The sequence below is a fragment of the Anabrus simplex genome, chromosome 10 (assembly GCF_040414725.1).
Source record: "Anabrus simplex isolate iqAnaSimp1 chromosome 10, ASM4041472v1, whole genome shotgun sequence".
In the NCBI taxonomy this organism is placed as follows: Eukaryota; Metazoa; Arthropoda; class Insecta; order Orthoptera; family Tettigoniidae; genus Anabrus; species Anabrus simplex.
This window is the reverse complement of record NC_090274.1, coordinates 60,209,101-60,235,186: the sequence shown is the minus strand read 5'-3', so window position 1 is coordinate 60,235,186 and position 26,086 is coordinate 60,209,101. Positions and strand designations below refer to the sequence as shown.

The 26,086-nt window shown below is 35.8% G+C and overlaps 1 protein-coding gene across 10 annotated transcripts in view; it reads right to left on the bottom strand.

Annotated features, from left to right (window-relative positions):
- Positions 1–26,086, bottom strand: part of CaMKII (Calcium/calmodulin-dependent protein kinase II) — a 1,009,248-nt gene that overhangs the window by 132,929 nt on the left and 850,233 nt on the right. For all 10 annotated transcript variants that reach the window (XM_067154892.2, XM_067154895.2, XM_067154898.2 and 7 more), the window contains exon 12: positions 21,071–21,160. In XM_067154892.2, coding sequence (XP_067010993.1) covers positions 21,071–21,160 — 90 coding nt within the window. The remainder of the gene's footprint in view (positions 1–21,070; positions 21,161–26,086) is intronic.

The following is a 26,086-nucleotide window of genomic DNA, read 5'->3' as shown; positions in this document are numbered from 1 at the left end:
TTCATCATAGAAGTAAGCACCAGAAGGATTCAAGATCAAATTCAACTATAAATTAAAAGATAGGAACAGCATAAAAACATTCCAAAAGATATATTACATCAGTTGAAGAACGAAACTTTCCAAGCAAAGAATTTTCAATAGACTTGAACAAGAATTAAGAGAGGATGAGGTGTTTGATCAAATGCTTTAATCACTAAGCTAAAAGCTGCAGTTATATATGTGTTAAGTACATGATTTCTGTGCACCAAAACTAAGATTTAACTCTTTCATATCTTGAAAAAGTTACTTAAAAAAGTATCAATATACATCTAAGACAGGGAGCTACCAAAGAGGAAAGGAAGCAAGCAAGCAAAATTGTAGTTTTATGTGACTGTTGATTTTGTGATCATAAAGGTGGAATAAAACATACAGGGTCTCTCATATAAACTAAGACAGTCAAAGTGGTGTTTTTACTCTCTGATTGGGGTTCTGCAGTAAATAATAATAATAATAATAATAATAATAATAATAATAATAATAATAATAATAATAATAATAATAATAATAATAATCATAATCATATGGCCTCAGCTACCGTGTGCAGACATTTCAATTTGACGCCATCTGGCTGTCTGCTCATCAATTTCAACGTTTTGTTTTACTCTAGGCCAACTAGATGGCAGACCGAGTAAACCAAAACTCTCTTGAGCGTCTATGGCTGAGATTTAATGAATTTTGTCGGGTAAACACCAAATGTGTCACCAGAGATCTTTTACATGCCATCATCGTATGACATGGAGTGTCAAATGGACCTTTTTCCGCCCTTCAAAAATCCGACTACCTCTGCCAGGTTTGAACCCGCTATCTTGGGATCCGGAGGCGGACACTCTACCACTGATCCACAGAGTATGGGAGGCACACACAGTTCTTGACCTTGCAAGCAGCCTGCACATGTTTGACTTCGCAAACTGCTGGCAAGCATCAGTCGCCAGTCTGAATCTCAGCTGTTAACAGGGCGAGGCAGTTATTATTGCAACACCGTATTTTCGTATGTAAAATTTCTGGTTTCATCTTAATGGTCGCGTGAATAGTCATAACTCTCGCTATTGGTGTGCAGAAAATCCTAATGGTGTTTATGAAGTCCCCTCATTATGATGCCAACGGCCGTAGCCGTGTTGAAACACCGGATCCCGTGAGATCTCCGAAGTTGAGCAACATTGGGCGTGGTCAAGATTTGGATGGGTTGCCACGCGCTGTTGGTGGGGGGTAAGGGAATGGAGGAGCGGAAAGGAACTGGCCACCCTACCGTACGTAAACTCCGGCTCAGGTACACCTCTGCGAAGATTCGGACCTGCCTTCGTGCAGAATACACCCTTACCCTTAACTTACCTCATTATGATAGGAAGATTGGTGATTGGTGTGCTGTTAGTGCAAGACAAATGAAAATGAAAATCCATACCCTGTTTCCAGTCATTCGACCGTGTCAGGAATGGAATGAATGAAGCCCCATTCTAGCAGCAAGGATAGGAATTATGCTGGCTCCCGAAGCCTGTCGCACTTCCCTGGGGCAATGATTGCAGACAAGAGTGATCAATGCTGCTCTATTTCCCCCTCATTCTCCAGATCTAACAGTGTGTGATTTTTACTTGTGGGGTAAACTGAAAGAAAAAGTGTATCGAACAAATCCTCACACATGGGAGGGGGAAAAAAAAAAAAAAAAAAAAAGAATGAAATCAGAAACATTACAGAGGCAGAACTCACTAATGTCAGTCAGAATGTGGTTACCAGATATAATACCTGTATAACCCAGGAAGGATGACACTTTCAGCATATTTTATGAGATATGATTTCATATAAGATTGTCCCTTCAGAAGATTACCCCTTGACAGGTCGGTGTGAGTCAAGGGAGCATCAGAGAATAGGTAAAAAAAAAAAAAAAAAAAAAAAAAAAAAGAGATGTTCACACACTTCTGTCTGTTTGTTAATCCTAAGTCTTTTAGATCTATTTCTTGGCAGGCTCCCATCAAGCTCATTTATGCCTCCTAGTTTCACAATGGACAGGTTATCCACTCTTCTTGAGAGGTACATTCCTGAGAGATCTTCAGTCCTAATGGGGATGTGTGGAATAAAGAGAAATTTAGATAAACCAAGGAGATGGGTAAGATGGAATCATCTACAAGACTTACAGAATTTTAAAAAATGGAGCAATATGTAAATTGGTCTGCATCAATAATGTTTAGGCTTATCAATTATGTTAGAATTTCTTGACCATGTCCAATCAACTAATGAACTGAATTAGGATGCTAAACAATTTTTATGTCTATTCCAATTTTTAAAATATTTTTACACAAGGGATGAATCATTCTGGAAGATCCTATACAAAAGTTTTATTAATACTGATGTGGTTGTATTTTAGGTAATCACTCCACATAATAGCATTTATGTGCATAATTTTCACCACATCCGTGGGAGGCTCTTATGGAGTCATCAATCTGCACAACTTCTAGGACTCCATGCTGCTTGCATGCGAGATTTAGGTCAAAATATAACTGTAGTCTAAGTAATGACAAATCTTGGGTAAGTAGTTCAACAGATAGGAATATAAAATTAAATAATATTGCAGCTTCTGCACGAGGACCTTAAATGTGACATAGAAATAACATACACCCATGGAGATTAACCTCACTGTTCACTGTTTGAAGAGAGAGCTTCAGAAATGTGTGTGCAATAAGTAGAGTGTGATAAAAAGGAAAACAAGTCCTTTAGTTGTTATTGCTGAATAACAGTTAAGGAAACTGTGTTTAATATATATAAAGTTTGACAAACCATATTCCAATGATTACTATTGTGAAAAAATAGCTGAATAGATTTCAATAAGTGACCCCTGATTTTAAATCATACAATCTCATTTTCTTCAATTAGTTCCAAGGTCTTCCTCTTGGTACCATGGAACAGCTGGTATCATTACTACTAGTGCTATAGCAGGAGCATCACCAGTTTCTGGCAGTAGCATGTTAGCCTACTATTAAAATAGTAGTGTGATGTAACTGTGTACTCTGGCTTGAAGCTTCCTAAGTTACCTTTGCAATATACGTAGGTCGAGTCATAACTCATGGCAACTATTTTTTTTCTCACTAACAAGAGACAACACGGAAAATCTAAGATATGCATTTGGAAACGTACGGTATGTACTTGCGTATGATGCCACTGGATGGTGTATGTAAACAACAGTGTGGGTCTAAGCATGCCCCCAAGTTCAGTGTGTGAATGAGATCAACACAAAATGAAGTCAACAAGCAGGAGCAATGATCGTATATTAAAATAGCACTTCTCTGTGGCAGAAGTGTGCGAGGGGCACACTGTAAATGCAGTTTATTACAATTCCTTTTTGTTGTACCAATTGCGCTGTGCAGTGCGAACCAAACGTCCAGATCTTTTTCTTCCACACCCACCTTATTCGCCTGATTTGAGCCCATGTGACTATAATCTAATCCCCAAAGTCAAGAAGCCATTACGTGGACAACGGTTTGCTAACAAAGAGGACATCATAACAGCATTTCGGAGAGAGGTGTCACATGTTAGCGATAAACATGCAGTGAATGGTATTCAGAGCCTGCCTCACTGCTGGCAATGAACAGTGGAAACCTTGGGTGATTATTTCGAAGGTCTGTAACCAGTGGAGACCTGTCCTTTGTACGTAGTCTTGTGTATTTGCTGTCTATACCAGGGCCTCTCAGAGTGCATGCACCTGGTGCATGCACTGTGCACGGTGCAAAAGACCACTTTGCATGGCTGACTAGAGTGCAGACCCCCAGTCCCCGATTTGGAGCAATAACGCTGTCTCTCTCTTTCCCCACGCCTGTCTCGCTCGCTCCGCCTATCTCCCTCTTCCGCACTTGCTCTGTAGCGTTCCAAATCCAAGCCGAGTTGAGCCGAGCTTAGCAGAATAGGTAGCCCAGAGAAGCGTTGCTCCAAACCGAACCGAATGGGACCGATGCACTGTGCACAGGAACTCTGCGCCTCAGTTTTGACTTATGACTCGACCCTTGTAAGACTGAATATAAAAGTCAATATAGGTACTATCATGTCTGCTAGGGGACATCCCAGTGTACAGGGCTGATCCTACAGAGACTCATCTCAGCAAATCTCAGCCCACAGTGTTTCAACAGCAACAACCGGTCACAAAAACTAACTGTGGTTTCACCAGGTACACGAGAACCATGACTCATATTTCTGGAGATAGGTTTTTTTATATAATTTTATGTAATAGTTAACATTCTCAAATTGTTTACAATGTAAAAATACGAAAATGCAGCTGGATCAAAACCAACCTTATTCAAGGTCAACTGATTTACTTTAAATTTCTTTCAGTGACCATATTACTGAAAGTGGCTCATATGAAAAAATCTTATGAAAAATGAATCAAACAAAGACCACTGTTATAAACAACACCAACTTAAGAAGGAATTTAACCTTATGAATCTGAATTAGAAGCATTTGACAACCTCAGTCCTCTCTTATTGCTTGTTCACTGACAGAGTGTGATCAGAAGTCTGAGGAAAAGAGATTCATGCACTTCAAACACATATAGCTTTCAACACTAAAATATCAATGCATAGTGACTTAATATAAAAGTAGAGTTTGCTCCCATAACAAATTTATTTCTAAAGGAAGGAGAAAATCCATAGTAGGCAGTTATTGTAGGAGTGTTCATGAATGGGCAGCCTTCTCTCTAAAATTCAACATAGATTAGGAAATTAGAAGCATAGAAGTTATCATACCATTTCTATTACTTTTTTACTAGAAAATGTAACCTAAAGGAAAACTGATATTATATAATTTTTCTGTTTAATCTAACAAAAATTGTCATTCTTTTCTAGTGTGTTAGTTATGGAATGTTTTGAAACTTTAAACATCTGTTTACACTAGTTCTATGACACAAGAGGTGAACAGAAGACAAAAAGTATATGGCTTAAACATTCAATTTTGTCATTCTGTTTTACTAGACAGATCCTGCCATTTGAGATACTTAAAGTCAGTAATCTTAACAGTAGTATGGAGAATTCCACACAGACAGATTAAAATTCAGAAAGTAGTTTACTGAATAGATGCCGCATGTGTTTACTGTGGTTATTTAACCTGTTCAGGGGTGATGACCTAGATGTTAGGCCCCTTGAAACAACAAGCATAATCATCATCAACCTGTTCATGATGGAGTTCAATATTATTTTCCCTCCTTCTTACCGAAAGTGGAATTTTTCTAATTACTGCATTATTGTGGTAGATATATTAATACATCTTTTTAAAACAGTGCTAACAGTGTATTTATGGTACCTTTCTGCCTATTTTGTTGTCTACCGGCAGGGGAACATAATGGTCCAATGATGGTAGATGCAAATCCTGTCTCTCTCTCTCTCTTATCAAGGCTATCATAAAAAATAGTCCAGTTCTCTTTAGGAGCATTGATTCATCCAATAATCATTAACACAGTTGGTAAGACTGCAGAGATTTGTATGTTCACCAAGTTTTTCTGCCATTACTGATGATTTTAGGAGTTATTTATCATTGGTTTATATTATTGCTGGCAGGCACATCCAGTAGTCCTTCTGGAGCTCTATGACTAGAATGATTGGCTAAGAGAGTCCCTTCATCTATTGTTAGTCTTCCAGAGATGCCCAAATGTTGAAAATTTTGTCTCGTGGAGGGTTTCTTTAAGGAGCCAAACATGGGTCTCACATTTATGCACTCTTAAATACCAAGTGCTATGCCATTACTTTATCTGACAACCTTGAGCATATGTGACTCAGTCAACTATACTATACTACTTAACTTGGTAAAGGAAAGGAACTAGGATCAATGAGAATAGAGCCAGTCTATCTGAAGATGGCCGTGAGTGAAGATGTGGAGATTTTCTGTCCTTTTGTGTTTAATTTCTATTTCTCCTAATTCCAATATAATTGGTCTGTTCCTGAAAATTTTCTTAGTAACTCATTCTTGGTTGCCAGTGTTTTACTCATTCAGGACAAATATTTCATGTTCACTATGGGAATTCTATTTCACACCCTTCCCACTCTGCCCTGCCATTGTGCTTTTCATTTTATGTGTTCCTTTCATTGTTCCTGTCTATCTATATATACCGGGTGAGCAAAATAAAGCGGAACCGCTCCATCCTGTGCGCAAGAATACCCGAGTGAGCGAGTCGGACGGTGATGAAATACAGTGCCGGATGTACTCAAGGCCGCGTCAAGCGCGAGGTTTCAGTCTTTGTTGAACATTTCCAAACGTGACACGTGTTTCATTGGTGACATTAATACAGTGTGTGAATTCAGTGAAATGATTCACGTGGCTCAAATCCGGTATCAGTATTCTGTTCCCTGAAGAGTATTCATTTATGATTCATATGCCCGTACAGAAAGTGTGAGGGCCGTAAGGAGATTATTTCAATTATGTTCAATTTCCTGAAGTTCAAGTTCCAGGTCGGACTTCGATTCATAGATTAGTAAATAAATTACATAAGGTGGGAAGTCTTCTTGATAAGAAACACAATAAACCACGTACAGTACTCATACAAGAAACTGTAGGTAACATTGGGAACACTCTGGAAAGGTCTCCTACAAAATAACTTCGACGACTTTCTCAGGAAATAGAAATTTCCTATGGTTCTGTTTGAACCGGTACAAATTTACTGAAGTTACAGCTGTATAAAATGACTATAGTGCAAGAATTTAAAATGAGTGACCCTGCATTACGGATGTGATTTTGTGAATGGGTTTTGAATGCTATACATGACGGATAAATTGACCCTAATCTAATGATCTTTTTGGATGAATCGTGTTTCGCCTACGTGGGTATATTAATACACAAAAAATAATCATTACTGGAGTACTGAAAAGCCTAATCAGCTTCACCAAGTACCCCTGCATGATGCAAAAATAGGAGTGTGGTGTGCTATTAGCGCCGAAAGAATAATAGGCCCATTTTCTTCGGAAACTGTCAATATTGATAGGTATGTGCAAACCAGTTTGCGGCTGTTTTTGGAGAATTAACTGAGAGGGAAAGAAGTGTGAATGCGACAGCACATACAGCCCACTTCTCCTTAAAGGAAATTCACACACTGTCTGAAGGTAGAATTATCACCAACAACATATGGCCTCCTCGGTCCCCTGATTTACACCCCTGCGATTATCTGTGGAGGGCATTGAAAGTGAAAGTGTACAAAACAAATCCATACACTGAAGATGAACTTCGAAATAACATTCCTCAAGAAACTGCTGCCATTTCTCAGAGGGAACTGTAGACGGAAATGAACAATTTCCTAAGCAGGTGCCAGAAATGCTTCAACAAAGAAGGGAGGCAGTTTCAACATTTCCTGGCGTGATATTTGTGAGTACTTTTTTTTTTTGTGTTTTTTGTTTGTTTGAAACAGCTTACGCGAGAATATATTTACTACGGACTTTCTGTCACGCAAGCACCTCCCGTGTGCAGGCTACGCTACTGAGCTGCGGGACTGGTTCCACTTTATGTTGCTCACCCTGTATATGACTTATCTATACCACTCAACCAATCAATGGATGTATTTTTCAACAAAATTAGCAATTTCAAATTATCGCACCTATGGGCTATTCACTTTTTAAAAATATTATTGCACTTAGGTGCACTTGCTTTTATATAAATTCACCAGAACAGTGCACTCAAACATCTTTATATGTACTTTCTTGGCTGTAATATCATGCTTCGGTCGTCTCCAATAATATATTTACCTAACTCTGTTATTCTAATGAAGTCGACAGGCAGCATATTTGCAGCCCAAAGAGTTTAGATACTAAAATAAAACTATATTTCTGCACTAAGAGTTTTGTTCCCTGTGAAGGTTATGAATACCTGTCTATATTTATTTTATACTTTGGCACTTTTATTATTTCTTATTAAATATTGAAGTTATTCACTAAATAGCAATAATAAATACAACTTGAGCTCAATATTCTCTCCAGATAATTTCATTCATAACTACGTTGCTCATGAAATTATTGATAAAATATGGAGTTCTAGTCATACTACCTCTGAAAATACTCATATGAATGTAAAACACTTATAACATTAACATTCCTTTGTGTATCTTAGGCCAGGAAATCATGAAAGATAGTCTGGAAGCCTTAGAGCTAACATTAAGTTCAGTACTGGAGATGATGACAATTAGGTGTTTAAAGGGGCCTAACATCTAAGTCATTGACCCTATATTCAATACTTTAAAATATTATTTAAAGAATGTGCAACATTAGCCCTGGTTCTTTTAATTTAAATGCTTTCTTTTATGCTTTCTAATTTTAATTTTTTAACTTACAAGGAAGAGGTATTCATAAAAATGTTAGCTGAAGTAATAAAAGGGAATCCATTATTTTAATCAAACAGAACACAGGTTAAAATGTCAAAGAAGGCTGCTCAAACATTGCCTTCAAATGCAATTTGCTCAGAGAAAGTCTCTACTAACTACTAAAGAAAAATGTTATATAAAATAAAATGATGTAAGATATGCACTTATACCTAACTGAAAAGTCTTATGAACTATCCAAGAAACACTCTCAAGTCTTTTAATATTAGCAACATTGTAAGATAATATTTTGTGCAGGTCAGAAATCCATAACACTAGTCCTTGGTGAAGAAATTCATGCAGAGGGCTCGTATTTGAGCTGGTTATCTTCCAATACCTAGTAATGTTTTACAGGTATATGTCTTATGAAAATTTATTTACCAAATAAAACCAACATGCAACTCATAATACTGATATTCTAAAATCATCTTATGTTTCCTTAATTTGGCATTAAAGCAGAGAAATATTTTTATCTCGACTGTAATGAACAGCTTTTAACTTCTTGTGAAAATTAAAAGGGCTATTCTATTACAGCAAAACAAGCAAATGATGGCAGCTGGAAAGGTGCAAATTCTTTAGCAAATTAACTGAACATGATAGCTGTCAACAATTCATACTGACTTTATAGCAGGAAAAAGCATGACCAGGATATAAAGGCAGGACAATAATATTGTTAAGGAAATTTATCATGAACTCATAACACAGAATGCATTTCTTTTCTTCATTCTACCACATTTCAAGACTATCTTGGCCGTAATAGCAATTTAGAAAATTTTAAAGCTGCTTCCATGTCAGTATACATAAAAAACAAAACAATCTGTACACAATTGCATATAACAAGTAGACTGCTTAATGAGAAAAATACCTGGCAATATCAACCTCATCATTATTATAATATTTATTGTACTAATATTATTAACAACTTAAAAAATAAAAAGGAAAAGCTCATATGTTTCAGACTATACTGAAGCTAGAGTTAATAAGCACAGATACACTCTTTACGCATCTCTAACCTCTACAAGACGATCCAACAATTTTTGCACGACTTCTATTAAAGTTCCCTACAGAATGGTTTATATATACATAAAAATAACCAACATGCAACTTATAATACTGATATACTAAAATCATTGGCATTAAAGCAGTGAATTTTTTTTACCCAGACTGTAATAAACAGCATATAACTGGTTTATACACAGGGTGCAGAAACATTTTGTTTCATAAATTAAAGAAGTGTCAGATGGTGCAAGTATAAGTCAGCCTTAATTAAGGTACAGCCCCAGCATTTGCACGGTGTGGAAATGGGAAACTATGGAAATCCATCTGCAGGGCTGCCAACAATGGGGTTCGAATCTACTATCTCCCAAATGCAAACTGATAGCTACATGACCCAAACCACATGGCCACTTGCTTGGTAATAAAAGTATCATGAACATAGGAACCATAGGTATACAATGATTAGTTTCGGTGTTATGTATGCTTAAAGATTTCAGATCGGTTGCCAACCTCCCAGGCGCTCGAGCATAAACTTGACAGACCGTTTTTTAAGATGCACACAATGAAAAAGGATAAACATACAGCACCTCAGAGCAAGTGTTCGAAATGTCTTCTACCAACTCGGTGGCACAATTCTCATTGATGCAACAGTGATTCATATATTCTTTGGAAAATTCCTGGCGCTTCTCAGGCATTACGCATAGGAGTGGCAACAGACAGGCATAAGGACACAATGAAAACAGAAGGAAGATCACGCGGACAGCACTTCAGCAAAAACAGTGTGGCTCATATAAGCTCGAGCGTCTGGGAGGTAGGCAGCCAAAACTAATCACCACAGACCTATAGTTCTTATGTTCACAATACTTGTATTTGTACCTTCTTAACACTCCTTTAATGTCCAGCTCCATGTCTAAATGGTTAGCATGCTGGCCTTTGGTCACAGAGACCCCAGGTTCGATTCCCGGGCAGGGTCGGGAATTTTAACCATAATTGGTTAATTTCTCTGGCATGGGGGCTGGGTGTATGTGTCATCTTTATCACCATTTCATCCTCATCACGACGCGCAGGTCGCCCACGGGAGTCAAATTGAAAAACCTGCATCTGGCAAGCCGAACCTGTCCTCATCTGCAGGGCTCAGACACTCCCAGCACTAAAAGTCATTTCATTTTATTCCTTTAATTTACGAAACAAACGTTTTTCTGCACCCTGTATATACATATATAAATTCTAATATCAATTCTACTAAAATTAATGAATAGGAAAGCAGTCTGTGGTGTACCTTAATAAGTACGAAGATTGAAGTTTTGTCTAATTACATTTAGAGCATTTCAGGGATCTACAACAAATAGACAAAGTCCTACACTTCTTAAGGATTCCCATTAAAATTTATTAATTCGTTTCAAAATTGTGTGCAACTAACTATACACTACAACATGACGAATGCTCTATGCTGAGATTGCATATATTTCTTTCCAAGATTCAAGTTTGTCTTATTTCATTTTGAACATAGGACATGGTATTTAAAAGGAAACTGAATATAATACCTCATATTTGATTACATTTAAATGCCAACTGGTTAAGCAGGGATTTCACAACCTTGCACACAGAAGGCAAGCAATTAACTGAGAGTACTACTACTTCTATACTTCCAAAACAAGGTTTATATTTAGTCTCACTAAAAAAATACAAGAATGTGATGTTATGTGCCAAAAATTAAAATTTAGAATGTAACCAACTATTATCCCTCTAAATTCATCTGAACAGCTTTAAAAACAAGAAGCTAAAACAATCCATATTAATAACTAGAAGAAAATCCAAGAGAGCAACTAGTAAAGAAAACTTTTGTGATTTTTTTTCTTTCTACTTTTAACTTTACCTTCTCTAGATCTAAGTTAAGAAATGAGTCACTAGTTTCAGGACGTGCACAGATTAGCCAGAACATTATTAAGTGTCAGTACATACAACTTATAAACTGAGAAACTACACACAAGAAAGCACAAACCTTCCAGTTGCACTTAATCTGAAAATTTTGCTGTTTCAAGAGAGCTGCAAATAAGTATAGACTAAAATATATATTACCATACTGATTTCTATTTCTGAAGACAAAACTAATATTCTAAGATCAACAGTGTATTTACAAAAAAAATATTGATATTTATTTTTAAGTGCTTTTATGAAATAAAGATTCTCAAATATGGTGATATAAAACTTATTGACATATTTCCCCTACCTTCTGAAGAGTCTCCAAGCTATCTTCATATAGCACTGATTAGAATGACTAAAGTATAATGCTAGTAATACCTGACTGAAGGAAATTGCAATTACATCATGCAAAGCAGTTGTGATGCTGGTAGTACAATAGTTTCAATATAACTATGCAGTAAAAAGAAGAAATACTTCTCTTCTCCAAGGAATTTATTTGCAAGTGGAAATGCCTTGGGCGCTAATTTCCACAAGTGCATAAAGTCATTTTACTCTTCCATTACTAGAAATATTCATATAATGTATTTAAATATTTATTTTTATGAAACATATTGAATGTGTTTGTGGATGTGAAAGCATTGGAGATGGAAATTTTAAAACAAAATGTTATATTTATACAAGAAGATGTAATATCTGATGCTAAATATATTGTCTATTCATTCATTCAAAGGAAGTCTACTTCATTACATGAAGAAAGAATAAATCGTAATTTATAAAGGGCAAGTCTCTCCCTTATGGTAAAAAGCAAGGTGGTGATTTGGGAGGTGATAAGGAAAAAAGCCAAAATGTATAGTCCAATTCACTACAGTTTTTGTACAGACATCTGCAGTGATATTTGGATGATGATGCAGGTTTGCCTGCCTGCTGCAGGGAGGGGGGTTAGTACTCTTCCTCATTCAGTGGTGGACAAGTCATTCTGTAACTAATATGGACCTAATGTTTTTGCAAGCCAACAGGGGTAGAAGCTGTATTCAAAATGTATTGATAACCTTTAATTATCCTGGAAATATTATTTATAATTGTGAAGAGTAATGTTATATGCTTTGTATGAATAAAAATGAATGTCTTTATTTTCCTTTATGGTGGTTTAAATGATACTGTTTATATAATCTAGTATTATACACATTAAAATACCAAATATTTGACCATTGTTGACTTACACTAGTTACCAAATAACTTGCTCATCAATGAACAAGGAGGAATTGTAACAACCCCCTGCAACAGGCAGGCGAACCCATGTTTGTTTACATCATCAGACCATTGATAAAAATATCTGTACAACAACTGTATGCTGCTAAGACAGCACTTGTGCATTCAAGCCTCCTTAGTAACACTCATAACATATGCCAATTAAGCATACCTGTGAGTAAGGGATGATTAAGAGACCTTTATGTACTACAATCTGTGGACATATAGTTGACGAGTGCACCTCATAACAGGCCTCTGCTGGGCAGGGTGAGAAACGTCACAGCAGTTGTTCAAAGTGACTTCTGACAGCACACCAAGGCAACACAACATGATGCATGATCCCCTCCAACTTCAATAAACTATAATTGAAAAACAGTAGCAGTGCACTGGACCATACTTCTTGGCGTACTATCTTCCTTACCATCACCCCAGTCACCTCCCCGCATATTGCCATAGAGGAGAAATTTACCCAGTATATAATTTCAGTGGTATGTTTATTATGTACATTTAATATCAGAAATAAGTAGCTATGTTATTCCAGAAGTGCGACTGTTTTGCTTTAACTGAAATAGTTGAATTAAAATGTTTAAAATTCACTGGTATAGATAATCCCATTGTTTCGGTTGCTAAGGGCAATGACTTCTGTGTAAGATAGTAATGGAAAAAAATAATATTTTCTTTTGCTATCAATACAGAACATGATTTGTTCATCCTCAGATACATTTGTGAATTTTCACAAGCACAAGTTAAAGAGCCAGATATGGGAGAAAGGTAATTTAAGATGTTCTATGATACTGTCATAACCGGTGCTATTTTCTTCTGGTGGTATGCAGTATTGAGCTATCTTTGTTAAGTTTAAAAATATATATAATGTACTGACAGCAAAATTGATAATAAATATTCCAGGAGATGGTACTGTCACAAACTGAATTTCCAGTTTTGATTCTTGCAGGCTGGTACCCTATTTTCTTGTTTTGTAGGATTCATAGGTTGGTATGAAGTCAGAAACAGGAAGTTGCATTCACTTCTAATATCTTACAATATTAGATTATCAGTTCTACAAGTGCTCTGCTACAGACAGGTGTTGGCAGGTATTCACGTAACTTTTCAATTAATTTAAGTTAAATCAGAACAATCACTGTTTAAAACTAGTAAAATAAGTTGTTACTTAATGCCAAAAACTAAAACAAGGCAGATTCTGATAATGACTGGCCCTAATGTTGAGCACTAGCAAAAAATAACTTCTGAGAGAGAAAAGAGAAGCTGTAGACGATGAGGGTACCTACACCTGAGTATACAGAAAAAATGTGGAAGTTGCTGTAATAACATCGTTATGGCGAGTACCAGAACACAGTTTGCATCCTCAATCCCACTAGGGTGCGGAAAAAGTGGAAGAAGAATATGAAAAAGAAGAAGCTTCTGCTGTTGTTGCTGCTACGAATCAGTTAATGCATAATCTTACAATGAAGAAACAAGAAGGGGACAGTTAATGTTGTTTCCTTCTTGCACCCAACACTTGAGTTACATTCCAACAAATTCTTTTAACAATGATATTTAAAATTTTAGAATTTTCTTTACTTATACAATGTATCATACCAGTATGTTTTATTCATCAATTACACCATGTGTTATGGATTTATGAACTACTATATTTCCCTGCTTAATCCAAACATATTTTTCATATGAACTGGTTAGGAGGCCAATCTTTTGATTCCCTAATAGGGGTGGCTATCATGTGGATTATCTCTCTTTAAAAGAAAGGCTTTAAATGGTTGGTCTAATCTGAGATATACACAATACAAGCAATCAGACTCTAATTTTGGTTTCAAAATTTGAAATGAGAAGCTCAGAAAGGAGATACAAAAGTGTGAATAATCACACTGTTTGAAAAATCATTTTTTTAACCAATTAATTTAGAGACTTGCTGGAAAAAGTCTGCTGAAATGAAGCAATTTTTTTCATATTACATGGGCCCATTAATCATGTAAAATATTACAATGCCATTCTCTAAATTCTGTTTCCAGTCATACAAGAGGTAGACTAATAACCAAAGCTTGAATCAGCATTGCAGGCAATTTCAATGGAACACTAGGCCTACTACATTGCCATGAAGAATGATGTAATGGATGATAAAAATGCATGATGGTTAGAAAAATTGTTCAGTCACTAATAAGCTGGAAAAGTAAAAACAAATCAGAAGGACTTTTTAAGTAGGCAAGTATGAACAACACATGGACAGTGAAGAACAGGAGGTGGGAAATAAATAAATTTCAATGTTACATCTTCGTCAATGTGAAAGAAGAAAAGTTGAGATTCCTTAGACTTCAAAACAAACTATATATTGTTTAGATTGATGCTTTAACAGCCAGGATAATAGACACAATATTCTTTTGGGTTTATGCTGTTGGAAATGAGAGAGATTGAAAGGAAATTTTACATTTTGTGAAGACTTCAGTCTTCTTCCTCAGAAGCAAATCATGACCAGGAAGCTGACAAATGTGTACATGAAATACAGATTTTTTCTCTGTAGTTTGTCTTATTTCACAAGGCATAAACCCATATGAATATTAAAACTGTTCATTTTATGGTTTGTCCTATGTCTTAATGTGTACATCTATTGTGTGCTTGCATAAGAAAGTCATTCTTCCTTTCTATATTCTTTTCTGAATTACTGTACATTGCTTGTATTCTGTCTCTGGCAATTCTTATCAAGTTGTTTACAAACCCAAACCCCACGGCGCAACAGCCCCGAAGGACCTTGGCCTACCAAGCGACCGCTGCTCAGCCCGAAGGCCTGCAGATTATGAGGTGTCGTGAGTCAGCACGACGAATCCTCTTGGCCATTATTCTTGGCTTTCTTGACCAGGGCCGCCATCTCACTGTCATATAGCTCCTCAATTGTAATCACGTAGGCTGAGTGGACCTCGAACCAGCCCTCAGATCCAGGTAAAAATCCCTGACCTGGCTGGGAATCGAACCCAGGGCCTCCGGGGTAAGAGGCAGGCACGGCTCCTCTACACCGCGGGGCCGGCACCAAGTTGTTTACAAAGAAAGGAAAATAAATAAATAAACAAATAAAACCAACTTGCTATATGCATACAAAGTTGCATCATTTCTTAGTAAGGAAGGACATCAACGAATCTTAAATGTCATTATGGTCCTAATTTATGATCACAAATATCTGTCCTGCAACAAGGACAATGTGACCAAAATAAACAATCCACAAACACTGTTTTAATAGTTTGGGAATCACTATTTTATAACACTTTCAGAGCACTGACTATGAGGTACTGTATTTTGCAGTCTTGGCATTGCACGCATATCAAAATGTTTCGAATCTTTCGGTTTGCTGAGGTAATAGTTTGCTTATGACCCAACAGAAAGTATGGAATGGTCCTATATACTTTCCATAACAAATAACACAGCTGCTTAGGGGAATACGCACAAATTTACAAAAATTGTCTGACTTTTTGAAAGCAGCCCTCCAGAGGTCATCCACTGCGAGAGGTGGGTTCCTACGTTTTCACACCGCCTGGTTCAGCTAGTTCCAGGCATTTCCAATTTGATTCATGCCAGCAGACACCACAGACCATCTTATCCGGATTTATTTAGGCATCACTGAGGAAGATGTTAACACGACAGGAGCAGTGTGCGTGCACAGTCTCCTTGTAGAATGATCCTGTCTCCAATATGTTGTCAGGATTCAGTCCCAGTATTATAGTTGTCACAGTGTTCTCAGCAGTGATGAGTAGCATCTAATGTCCATATGGCCAAAAACATGACAGATATGTCTCCCAGCTGGATATCTGGTCATTACACCCGTGCACACATGATTATCAGGCATGTCCAGTCCAAGTGTTTCCTTACCCACCTCCATCTGGCCCCATGGGTTTGAGTGTAGGTGGGCCCTATGAAGATGATTTTTGGATTGTTCGAGTAGATATAGCCATCTCAGATGCTACCAGGAAAACATTATGCATCCCTGTTGCAGAGTCTCCTTGGTTCCTGTGAGACAAGATTCGCAAGTAATGGTCATCAACTTCTGTTGTTGACAGCAGGCAACCACTGTGAGAAAGACTGGAACATTCTGTGTAACCTGACAGTGGTTTTATATCTTAACAAATATCACGGTAGAGTAGACCAACCAGGCGGGGAATGGTAATGAATTGTCACCCACTGAGCTGTGATCTTTTCATGTTGTATGTTTTCTTGCCCTGAGATTTGCATGTCATACTTCCACGTACACCAAACAGGTGACTGTATACTGCATTCCGATGTCTCTTTGTAACGAGACTACTGTCTCCTACCGTCTTCCTTCACAAGCACCCAAAATACAACTAGTGCAGAAATGTTTTTGAAGTGTACATATTTCATGATGATGTTATCTCTGATTAAATTTATGAAATACAGTACTGATACAGACTAAGCAAGTCTATCTAAATCATCTAGGTTATATAATATCAGAATTTATATACTGAGCTTTAGTCCATATCATGGCAAATTCATCAGAATTCTGGAACATCATGGATCCTCAGTTAACGCTAACACATACCATACTGAAAAAGAATGCTTATGTACTTCTTAATATGATCTCACAGTCAATGATGGAGATCATAGTAATATGACCAAAATTAGACATCTGATATACATATATTTTTCATATCCACATGATCTAATTTTCAATAGAGAGTTATTATTAGAAATCATTTTCATAAGCATGATGCTAATGTATAAATTAAGAAGCTAAAGTGAAGACTCTGGAATTTTCTCCCCAGAAATCTTCATATACATAAGTGTTGTTAATTTTCAAATGGTAACTTATAAAAAGGATAGAGGATACAGTTCCAAAGCAAGTATTTATGAAGAAAATAATACGAGGAAGACCCAGAAGGCCCAGGAAGAGGTGGATGGATAGAGTGAAGGAGAGTCTAGAGAAGATAGGAGTAAAAATATAAGAAATATTAGAGGAAGGAAGGGAATGGTGAGGAGATAGAAAACTTTGGAGGTCCTCGATTCACAACCAGACTCAGAAGACTGGAAACAGGAAATGAAGAAGAACAACTTATAAAAATAGTAAACGATTCATAAAACAATATCATACCACACATACATTGGAGTCTATTAGAATTTATAGGATATATAACATAACAGACCAGTGCAGTTATGGTACAGAAAGTTTTCAATAGAATTTCATGTATCTGCATCACATCTATCGTGTTTCTCATATTCAACATAATGTTCCACACATGGTGTGCTTCAGAAACTACCAACAATAAAATTATATTTAAAAAAGAAATCTTCAAATACATTCACCAAAAAAATCTCCCATCAAAAATTCTCAAGAATATTTATCTTTTAAAAATATACTTTGTCACAAGGTAGCCTCTACATGAGAGGAAGTATTTCATAAAATAAATATAAAAGGAAATCTTAAGATAGTATTGAATATTTGGCATGCTTACGCTTATCAAAATTCTCCTGCATCATTTTAGAATGAAACTAAAACTACGCCAGTCATTCAGGAACATAACACCACTTGGAATTTGTTGGATACAGTAGGCAAAGTGATGATGGGTTATATTTTAAAACTTAATGCAATACAAATATAACCCAATATCTAGCTAGTTCATTAAAAGGATTTCCTTTTGCCACAAAAGTTTATGAAAATTATACAAGTTTTCGATTTTATGTGAACGACTTTGATCAAGACAATAATCAAGACAATAATCTTACAACTTTTTGGGAATATTATATACAATTCCATTTAACTGCAAGAAGCTTCCAGAAAGAGAACTAAAAAAGATGATAATAATAATAATAATAATAATAATAATAATAATAATAATAATAATAATAATAATAATAATAATAATAATAATACAGAAGAATGTGGGGCAGGGACAAAAGACAAAAACATTCATTCTGAAAATTCTATTCCTTGGAATTCATTCTTTTACCTCTGTCCATTTCAAGGCTTTTATGCACAGAAAATAAATATCCAGGCAGATTGGAAGCAATTTAAACTACAAGGCATTCAGAACCTAGTACCACACATTCTCCATCGGGCCTGGTCTCTGCTGCCTGGTGGACAATGCCAGGCTGGGCTGGGCTAGGCCTGGTATCTAGAGGCTGACTGACAAAGACAGGCGGTCATAGGTAATAAATGTCATATTATTCCGTATTGAGGAGCAATATAATGTAAAACAAAAACTAGAGGTTTCCACCTATTCAATACTATTTATTGTAACCTTAAAAATGTTACATATATGTTATGAAACTAGCTGGGTATGGTGCACAATTAGTGTAAAATGGATAATCAATCTTATCTGTTTTCAAGACGTGGTGAACTTGGAGTGCTATGCAAATAACATTTTGTGACCATTCGCTGAAATGCTCATGGAGGAAAAACAGTACGCTTACTTCCAACAGGACAGTGCAACAGCTCATACATCGGCATAATTACCACAAGCTGTTCATGAGATTTTCAATGAATGGGGAATTTACCAGTGGATTTTGGCCCCCTCGTTGCCCCAACTTAACAGTTTGAGACTTTTATCTTTGTGGTAACCTTAAACAAGAAGTGTACAGGTGTATTCTTTGGGCTACTGAGGAAGAGATCACAACGTTATTTTGAATATAAACGAAGATGAACTGCAATGTGTTTCCCAGAACCTTCTGTGCTGCTGCCTGGAAAAAGATGGTGACCACTTTCAACATATCCTGTGAAAGTAAGTAAGAATAAACTTCCAATACAGCAGTTTTCATCAGGTAGCTACTGCCGCTGAATCCCCTTTACAGAGGCTGCCCAGGTTGTCTGCCAGTGGAGACCACATGACGCTAGGTTTTGAATGCCTGGTGCTATCTTACGGAAGTGATAAAATCTTTTTGCAAATTATTAAACAGTTGACTTGACATAATTTGGATATCTATTATAAACAGACTTCTAGAATATTACAAGTGTAAACCCCACCCAATATTTCATACCGTAAGTGACAATCTATACTCCTCATATGAAGATCAACAAAATCAAAAACATATGGAGTGAATTCATATCAAATATTTACGATTTATTTCCAGAATGTCATCAATCTCTGATTATATTATTTATGTTTACAACTTATGGACAATAAATTAGACTGATATCCCTAGAATAAAGCCACCATGAGAAAGTATTTCTGAGACTAATGTTCCACACTTCTTTTCAGAAGATTATCACTAGGTTGATTCAAAATCAGGAAAACTATACTGGTCAGCATTAACTCAGGGCATATGATTCTAATAAACATTATACTTAACCCTATGACTTCTTCAATACAATTCTATTTTTACAGTTTAAAATATTTCTTTCCTCTACAACTTACTCAATGTATTACCCAATGTATTATTCAGTCATTGAAATTTTTAAATCAACATACTGGTTATACAAAGATACTTCTTAAAGAGAAAATGCATATACCCCTGACCAGGGCCGGATTTGAACCATCAGCAGAATGCAAGCTCACTAGTCAGTTATAAAGGTAATATTTTGTTTCTGAGCTCTACTGCTTAGCTTCTGCAATGAATATAACTTCCTAAAACTATAATATCCTGCTCTGAATTTAAACCATGTTAAGAACAATTTTTCTCAATGGAATAGAAAAAATTCACAAACTGTGTTTAATGAACAACAATCATCAATTGACAAGTATACCATATAGATGTAATGTTCAGATATATAAACATTGTTGTTCAGATGAACACAGCAGGGATATGAGAAAGTTGATACAAAATCCAAATCAATAGTTTTCTGCAAAACATGCAAATTAATTATATCCACCGCCACGGAAACATTTTAGCTGTTTATTGACAAAAACATATAAGAATCTTCAGACAAATATGGTAGGAAATACTAAAACACTGTAAAGGATTAAAAAAAAAGGAAATTTAGCTTAATCGGGTAAAAAGAAACTCGTACAAATACACACATATATTTAAATATCGAGAACATACAGCACGAGTTAAAGCCGATAAATAATTGTTTATGTATTGAGACAGAAATTAAATTATTGTCACCCAAGAAACAAACAGAAAGAACAAATTGACAAACTTATTAGTATAAATTCAGATTTAAAAAACAGTAGGAAAGGAGAATTCAAGCAAATAAATAGAGATAGACTTGAATTGTTCAGATTCTGTTCTACTTCAGATTAGTCGAACAATAAAAACCTAATGAAGTGTTAAGAGGTTAGAAATATTAATGTTGTGTATAGATGAAGGGCAAATGCTAAAATTAGAATATTTATAAACATAAAGAAAAGCATTATATAAAATTAAATAACTTAAAATTTGAAAAAAGTAGACAAGAGGGATATAGATTTGAGTACAACAGGTTAAAGTTCAATAAATGCATTTGGACTTAAAGAGAAAACAAGTAACTATATATTTGCAGGATTTTGTTATTTTGAATCCCTATGCAACACCACAGCAGAAGTATAATCTGAAAGATAAGTCAATTTTGTTATGTTGAACATGCTCCTGTTAAAGGAACACTTTAGCAAGTCGACACCTTTGATTTACCTTTGACATCATCATCTTCCAGCGTAGTGCTGCTGTCTGTCGATTCTTTCACCTGCGAACCATCGCTCTTTTTGGTGATTATACTTCGGCCTGAAAAACAATATGAAATAAATTACTTCACCGTACAAAAAGTTTGTGATTAGAAATATGAAGAGTAAAAACAGTAAGGTAACCAAGCAATATTATCAAAAACTACCCCTTTGCTTAAGGCAAATACGGTACTAAAATGGCAAATTAACTTTTATATTTTTATTAGCAAGTACTTTTTCCTGGATGTTTAGCTGGAGCAATTTACAGAGAAGAAAATACTCTTGAGTATTTTTATCAATTAATGTTAAATCTACAAATTAATTTATACGTTCTTTTAATAACAATGTTAGTTTAATTGGTTAATTTTTAACAAAATTAAAACATTTTTGACACAATTTAAAAAAGAAAATCTAGTGTTGAGAAGTAATCATACTACCAAACTAGTTTGAAATGTTATATTAAAAAAGGAATTATTTAAAAACAGATGTTTATCAAGACAAGCAAAAATGACAAATTATATTTAAAAAATAAGAAAACTCAATCTGTATAATTATTCAAGCAGAAGAAATGAGATGTGTATGTGTTAATTTATTTCTATAACTAGAAAGATGTGGGCAAAATATATGTAGCAAATGCAAGAGAGTCTTTAAGAGTGAAAAAATCTTATCTGTTAACCAACAGCATCAACATTTATTGCTATTTTACAATACACAAGTAAAAAATACTTCAGATGAAATTTACAATCATCCAAAGAGTTGAATGAATATTATTTATATCAGATTTGGAACAGATCTGTTCCATATACTTCAGATTCACAGTCTAAGATTATATAGATTGATTATCTATGAATTTCCCCTGTGGGTAGGGACAGTAGAATAACACCCACAGTATCCCCTGCCTGCCGTAAGAGGTGACTAATAGGGGCTCTAGGGCCTCTTAATATGGGAGCATAAGTTGGTGACCACAGGGGTCTTAGCAGAGTCGTTGCATTGTCTCCACTTGCACCAGGCTCCTCATCTATCCTAACTGACCTCCCTCGGTCATCTCCTCTTCTTTTCCAATCCTGATGGTATTAGGTTTCTGAGGCCTAGAGAGTCTTACATTTTGATGCCCTTCGTGGCCCTTGTCTTTCTTTGGCTGATACCATTTTTTGACTTGTTGGACCTCTTCCATTCCTTCCCTCTCATTAGTGTTAACTGAGGATGGTGCCCAATTATACTTTCTTTTAAAACAATAATCACCACCACCACCTTAATACTGGTGTAAGTAATGGCATACTTAACGAGTAAGGTAATAAGGATAAATACATTAGGATGTTCACCAAAGAGGAATATTTTTCATAGAGAAACTAGGTTTTACAAAACCCACAACTCATCTTCCAAAAAAACAAATATCAACTTATGTCGCAGAATGAAAACAATTCACATGATACAAAACTGACATGAGAAGTTTTGAAGCTAATCCCAAAACACTAACTAGAAGTAAAAGGTTTCAGTTTGTCAGTATGTTCTCATGAAATTCTCAAAACATGTAATTCTCAAAAATGTTTAGAATATTATTACTGTTATGTGCATATGGTTCTCTACACATTTTTACAAACTATTCAAAGATTCAATTCCTGGCTAATGATATCATTTTACAGAACGTGGATCTGTTGCTTTCAATAATGTTGATGTTGCTGATCAGAACCTATGAATTAATAATTTGCTAATAAACTAAATTTAATAACATATAACTAAAAGAAAGCTTATAAAATAATGAAAGTCAGAATAGCTGATTCAGAAAAGGCATAAACATTCAGTATCTGGAGACTGTTCTGGAAGTTCTTGAGTACCCATGCATAACTCTTGTCCAGTCCAGCGTGCTGCAAGTGGTAACAATCAGTGTATCGTTCACAGCAGTGAAAGCAGCACAATTTCTTGAGAGTTTAAGGTCAGAGAACAGACTTACCATTCATTGTCTAGGTTTCTGTATTACTGCAAACACACTCTCATGTTCTACTTTTCCCACAAAGGGGAAAATTTATGATGAAGAGAATAAATCTGTAAATAATCTTGATATACTACTTAATAGTGTATGTGTGGTATCATAAATCTCGTGTGTGTGTGTGTTCAGTACACAAAGCACTACGTGTGCCTATGCAGTGGAGTTTGCTCTGATCACTGCCGACTACTGCTCCTCTGTTACGCTCACACATTACTGGGTGGCACAACAGTTAAGCACTGGATGAGGACCTGTAGGACATTGCAGAACTAGTTAAATATATGTTAACAGTGGCAGCAGCAGAAGCATAGAAATCAGTCATGGTTAGTGAATGCAGCATCTAAATTCACTTTTACAGACATAACATCTTGCCTGTCTAGTTTTGCTATTCCTGTTTCATATTTCTCAGATATATTAAAAATTATACTCTGACATTATTTACTGCTCAATTTTTGCCCAATTTCAAATTTTGATTAGTCTTTACATTAGGGACTCCACAGGGTTATTCAAAAGAACCTCTTAACAGCTTTCACAACATCTGTCTCTAGAGAGAAATTCTCTAGAATCCTTTTAATCTTATGTTGAAAAAATGTGCCTCCCTGAACAAGATTATATATCATTTAGAAGTATTTTCATACTCTACAATGCAGCTTCTGAATTATACTATTTCTAGCATACTATATGTTGTTAAAAAACTATACGTTACTTTGTAATTATTTTAATTAATCAGTGAAGTAGTAAATATTTATCAAATGTAAAAATTCTATAGCTTCATATAATTAGAAAAATATAAAAACTCATTCTGACACAAAAGTGAACTTTTAACTGTCATAAATTCATTTTTTTCAACTTTACGTATGCATAGCAAGTGAACTATTGTATCTACGGATACAAAATTTTGCACACTCTTTTATGACTCCATTGAGACATCAGAACTCTATGAGATAGTTTTTAAATTGTACTACTGTATATGTTATTAAAATGTACACTCTTTGTAATTAAATTTTAATTAATGAGTGAAGTAGTACATAATTATGAAACATAAAATTCTAGAGTATATTTAAAGTGTGGTAAAACTTTGGAGGCAGTGGTACCAAAACTTCAGTAAGAGGATGCACGTATATGATGATGTATTTTAAGAAGACCTTGTCTTATGGCAAACCTGTTGAGGGTCAGTTTCCTAAATAAAGGATTTTATATAGCTATACAATTTGAAAAAGAGCTTAGAACAAATCAGAAGTTTAAATCCATAGAACTGCAGTTCACTGAAATCAGTAGGGTTTTGACTTCACATAGTAATATTTCTACATTTCTGTCCTTAATATTATGACAGACAGAACAAAAAATGTTATGATAGTTACAGCTCCATTTCACTGTGTGCTCATAACATCCTGCTGCCCTTCATGAACTTTGTTGTATCTTCAATGATCTTGCTGAAGTAACTTGCTCTTTTCTTCATTTTTTTATTTATACAGCTTAATTAATTCTCTGTATAATATCTAAATGGAAAAGTGAGATGAAGTAATAATTAATGATCACTGATGTTCTAATTCGGGTAAGTTTCAAGTGTAAAATTAATGATCATTTCTAAACTTACTTAAAAGAGTTAACTCTTAATCCAATAGAAGTTAAACACAAATATATAGGAATTATCAATATAGAATACTGATATAGAAACATAGAAAACTGATTACAATAATATATTTGAAACTGCCACATTTAAATTCACTGTTAAGTTCTTTCAAGTCACCTAGTTCACTGAAAATGGAAAGTTATGTTGTGCAATGTCCAGCACAGTCTCTTTTGACACACACACACATACACGGAGAGCATAAATTTCCAAGAAGTTAAAGAGATATTTTGAGAATCTTGCATCTTCAGTACCTTATGGTTCTCCATGAAAAAACTGTTTGATTATACCAGTCACAAATCCTTGCAGTGAAAGGGAAAGGGACTTTGGAAGCCGTTGCTTCTACAATAGAGAGAGTATATCAGGGGTATGCAAGGTGTACTAGTGTTCAAAAAGAAAAAGAAGTGGCCATGATCATTAAGGCACCAAGTCTATATGCGTGACACTGTGGTTAGCGAGTTCAAGTCCCGTTGGTAGAAAAAATTTCACCATTAGAATGTTAGCCAGTAGAGTAAGAGAGGTGGTGATATACAATTTCTTACCACTAGATTACCTGCCAAAAGCCTAGATTTAATTTAAACCTCTCCACAGTATAAGTACGGAGTGAGGGCATATAATGGTGCTGATGGATTACTGAAAGAAAAGTGGCAAGGTTACCAGACAGTATTACTATTGCCATACAATTTGAGAATGAAGCAATACTAAGGGTGACCATATCTCAGAGGTAGAAATAGAGGATACTTTCAAATTACACTCACATCAATCAACTTCCCATGAGGAATAATTAAAAATGCTAGTTATATTTATCCAGGTTATTTGGTCAGATTACATAGGTTTAAACAGAGACAATAAAATGGTTTACAGAAAAATAAATATTTGCTAAGGTGAATGCCGAGACAGTTCCTAGTATAGGCCATAGATGCCAACTCTCATTTTGGTTTCAGGATGGCTGTTGCAGAGTGGGCTTCGGCTGGTACGACAGCTCTGCACTCCGACTGACCAACCAAGCAGAGGAGGAGTGGCCGTGGCTCTGCTGTGGCTGTACGCCTCTGCATTCGAGAGACGGAGAGGGGCTAAGCCCTACCGTTGGCTGTCCTAAGAATGGTTTTCCGTGGTTTTCCATTCTCCTGTGGTAAGGCAAATGTCGGGACAGTTCCTAACAGCCGCCAACCCTCTCACCTTCTCTGCACATCTCCTTCTCCGACACAAATCTCCTGGCCTGAGAGATAGTGTTACCGTCTATGAGACCCACTGCCCCCTTCAGGGATGGAATGAAAACGTTTTAGTAGTAGTAAAATGAAATAGCATATGCCTTTTAGCGCCGGGAGTGTACGAGGACAGGTTCGGCTCGCCAGGTGCAGGTCTTTTGACTT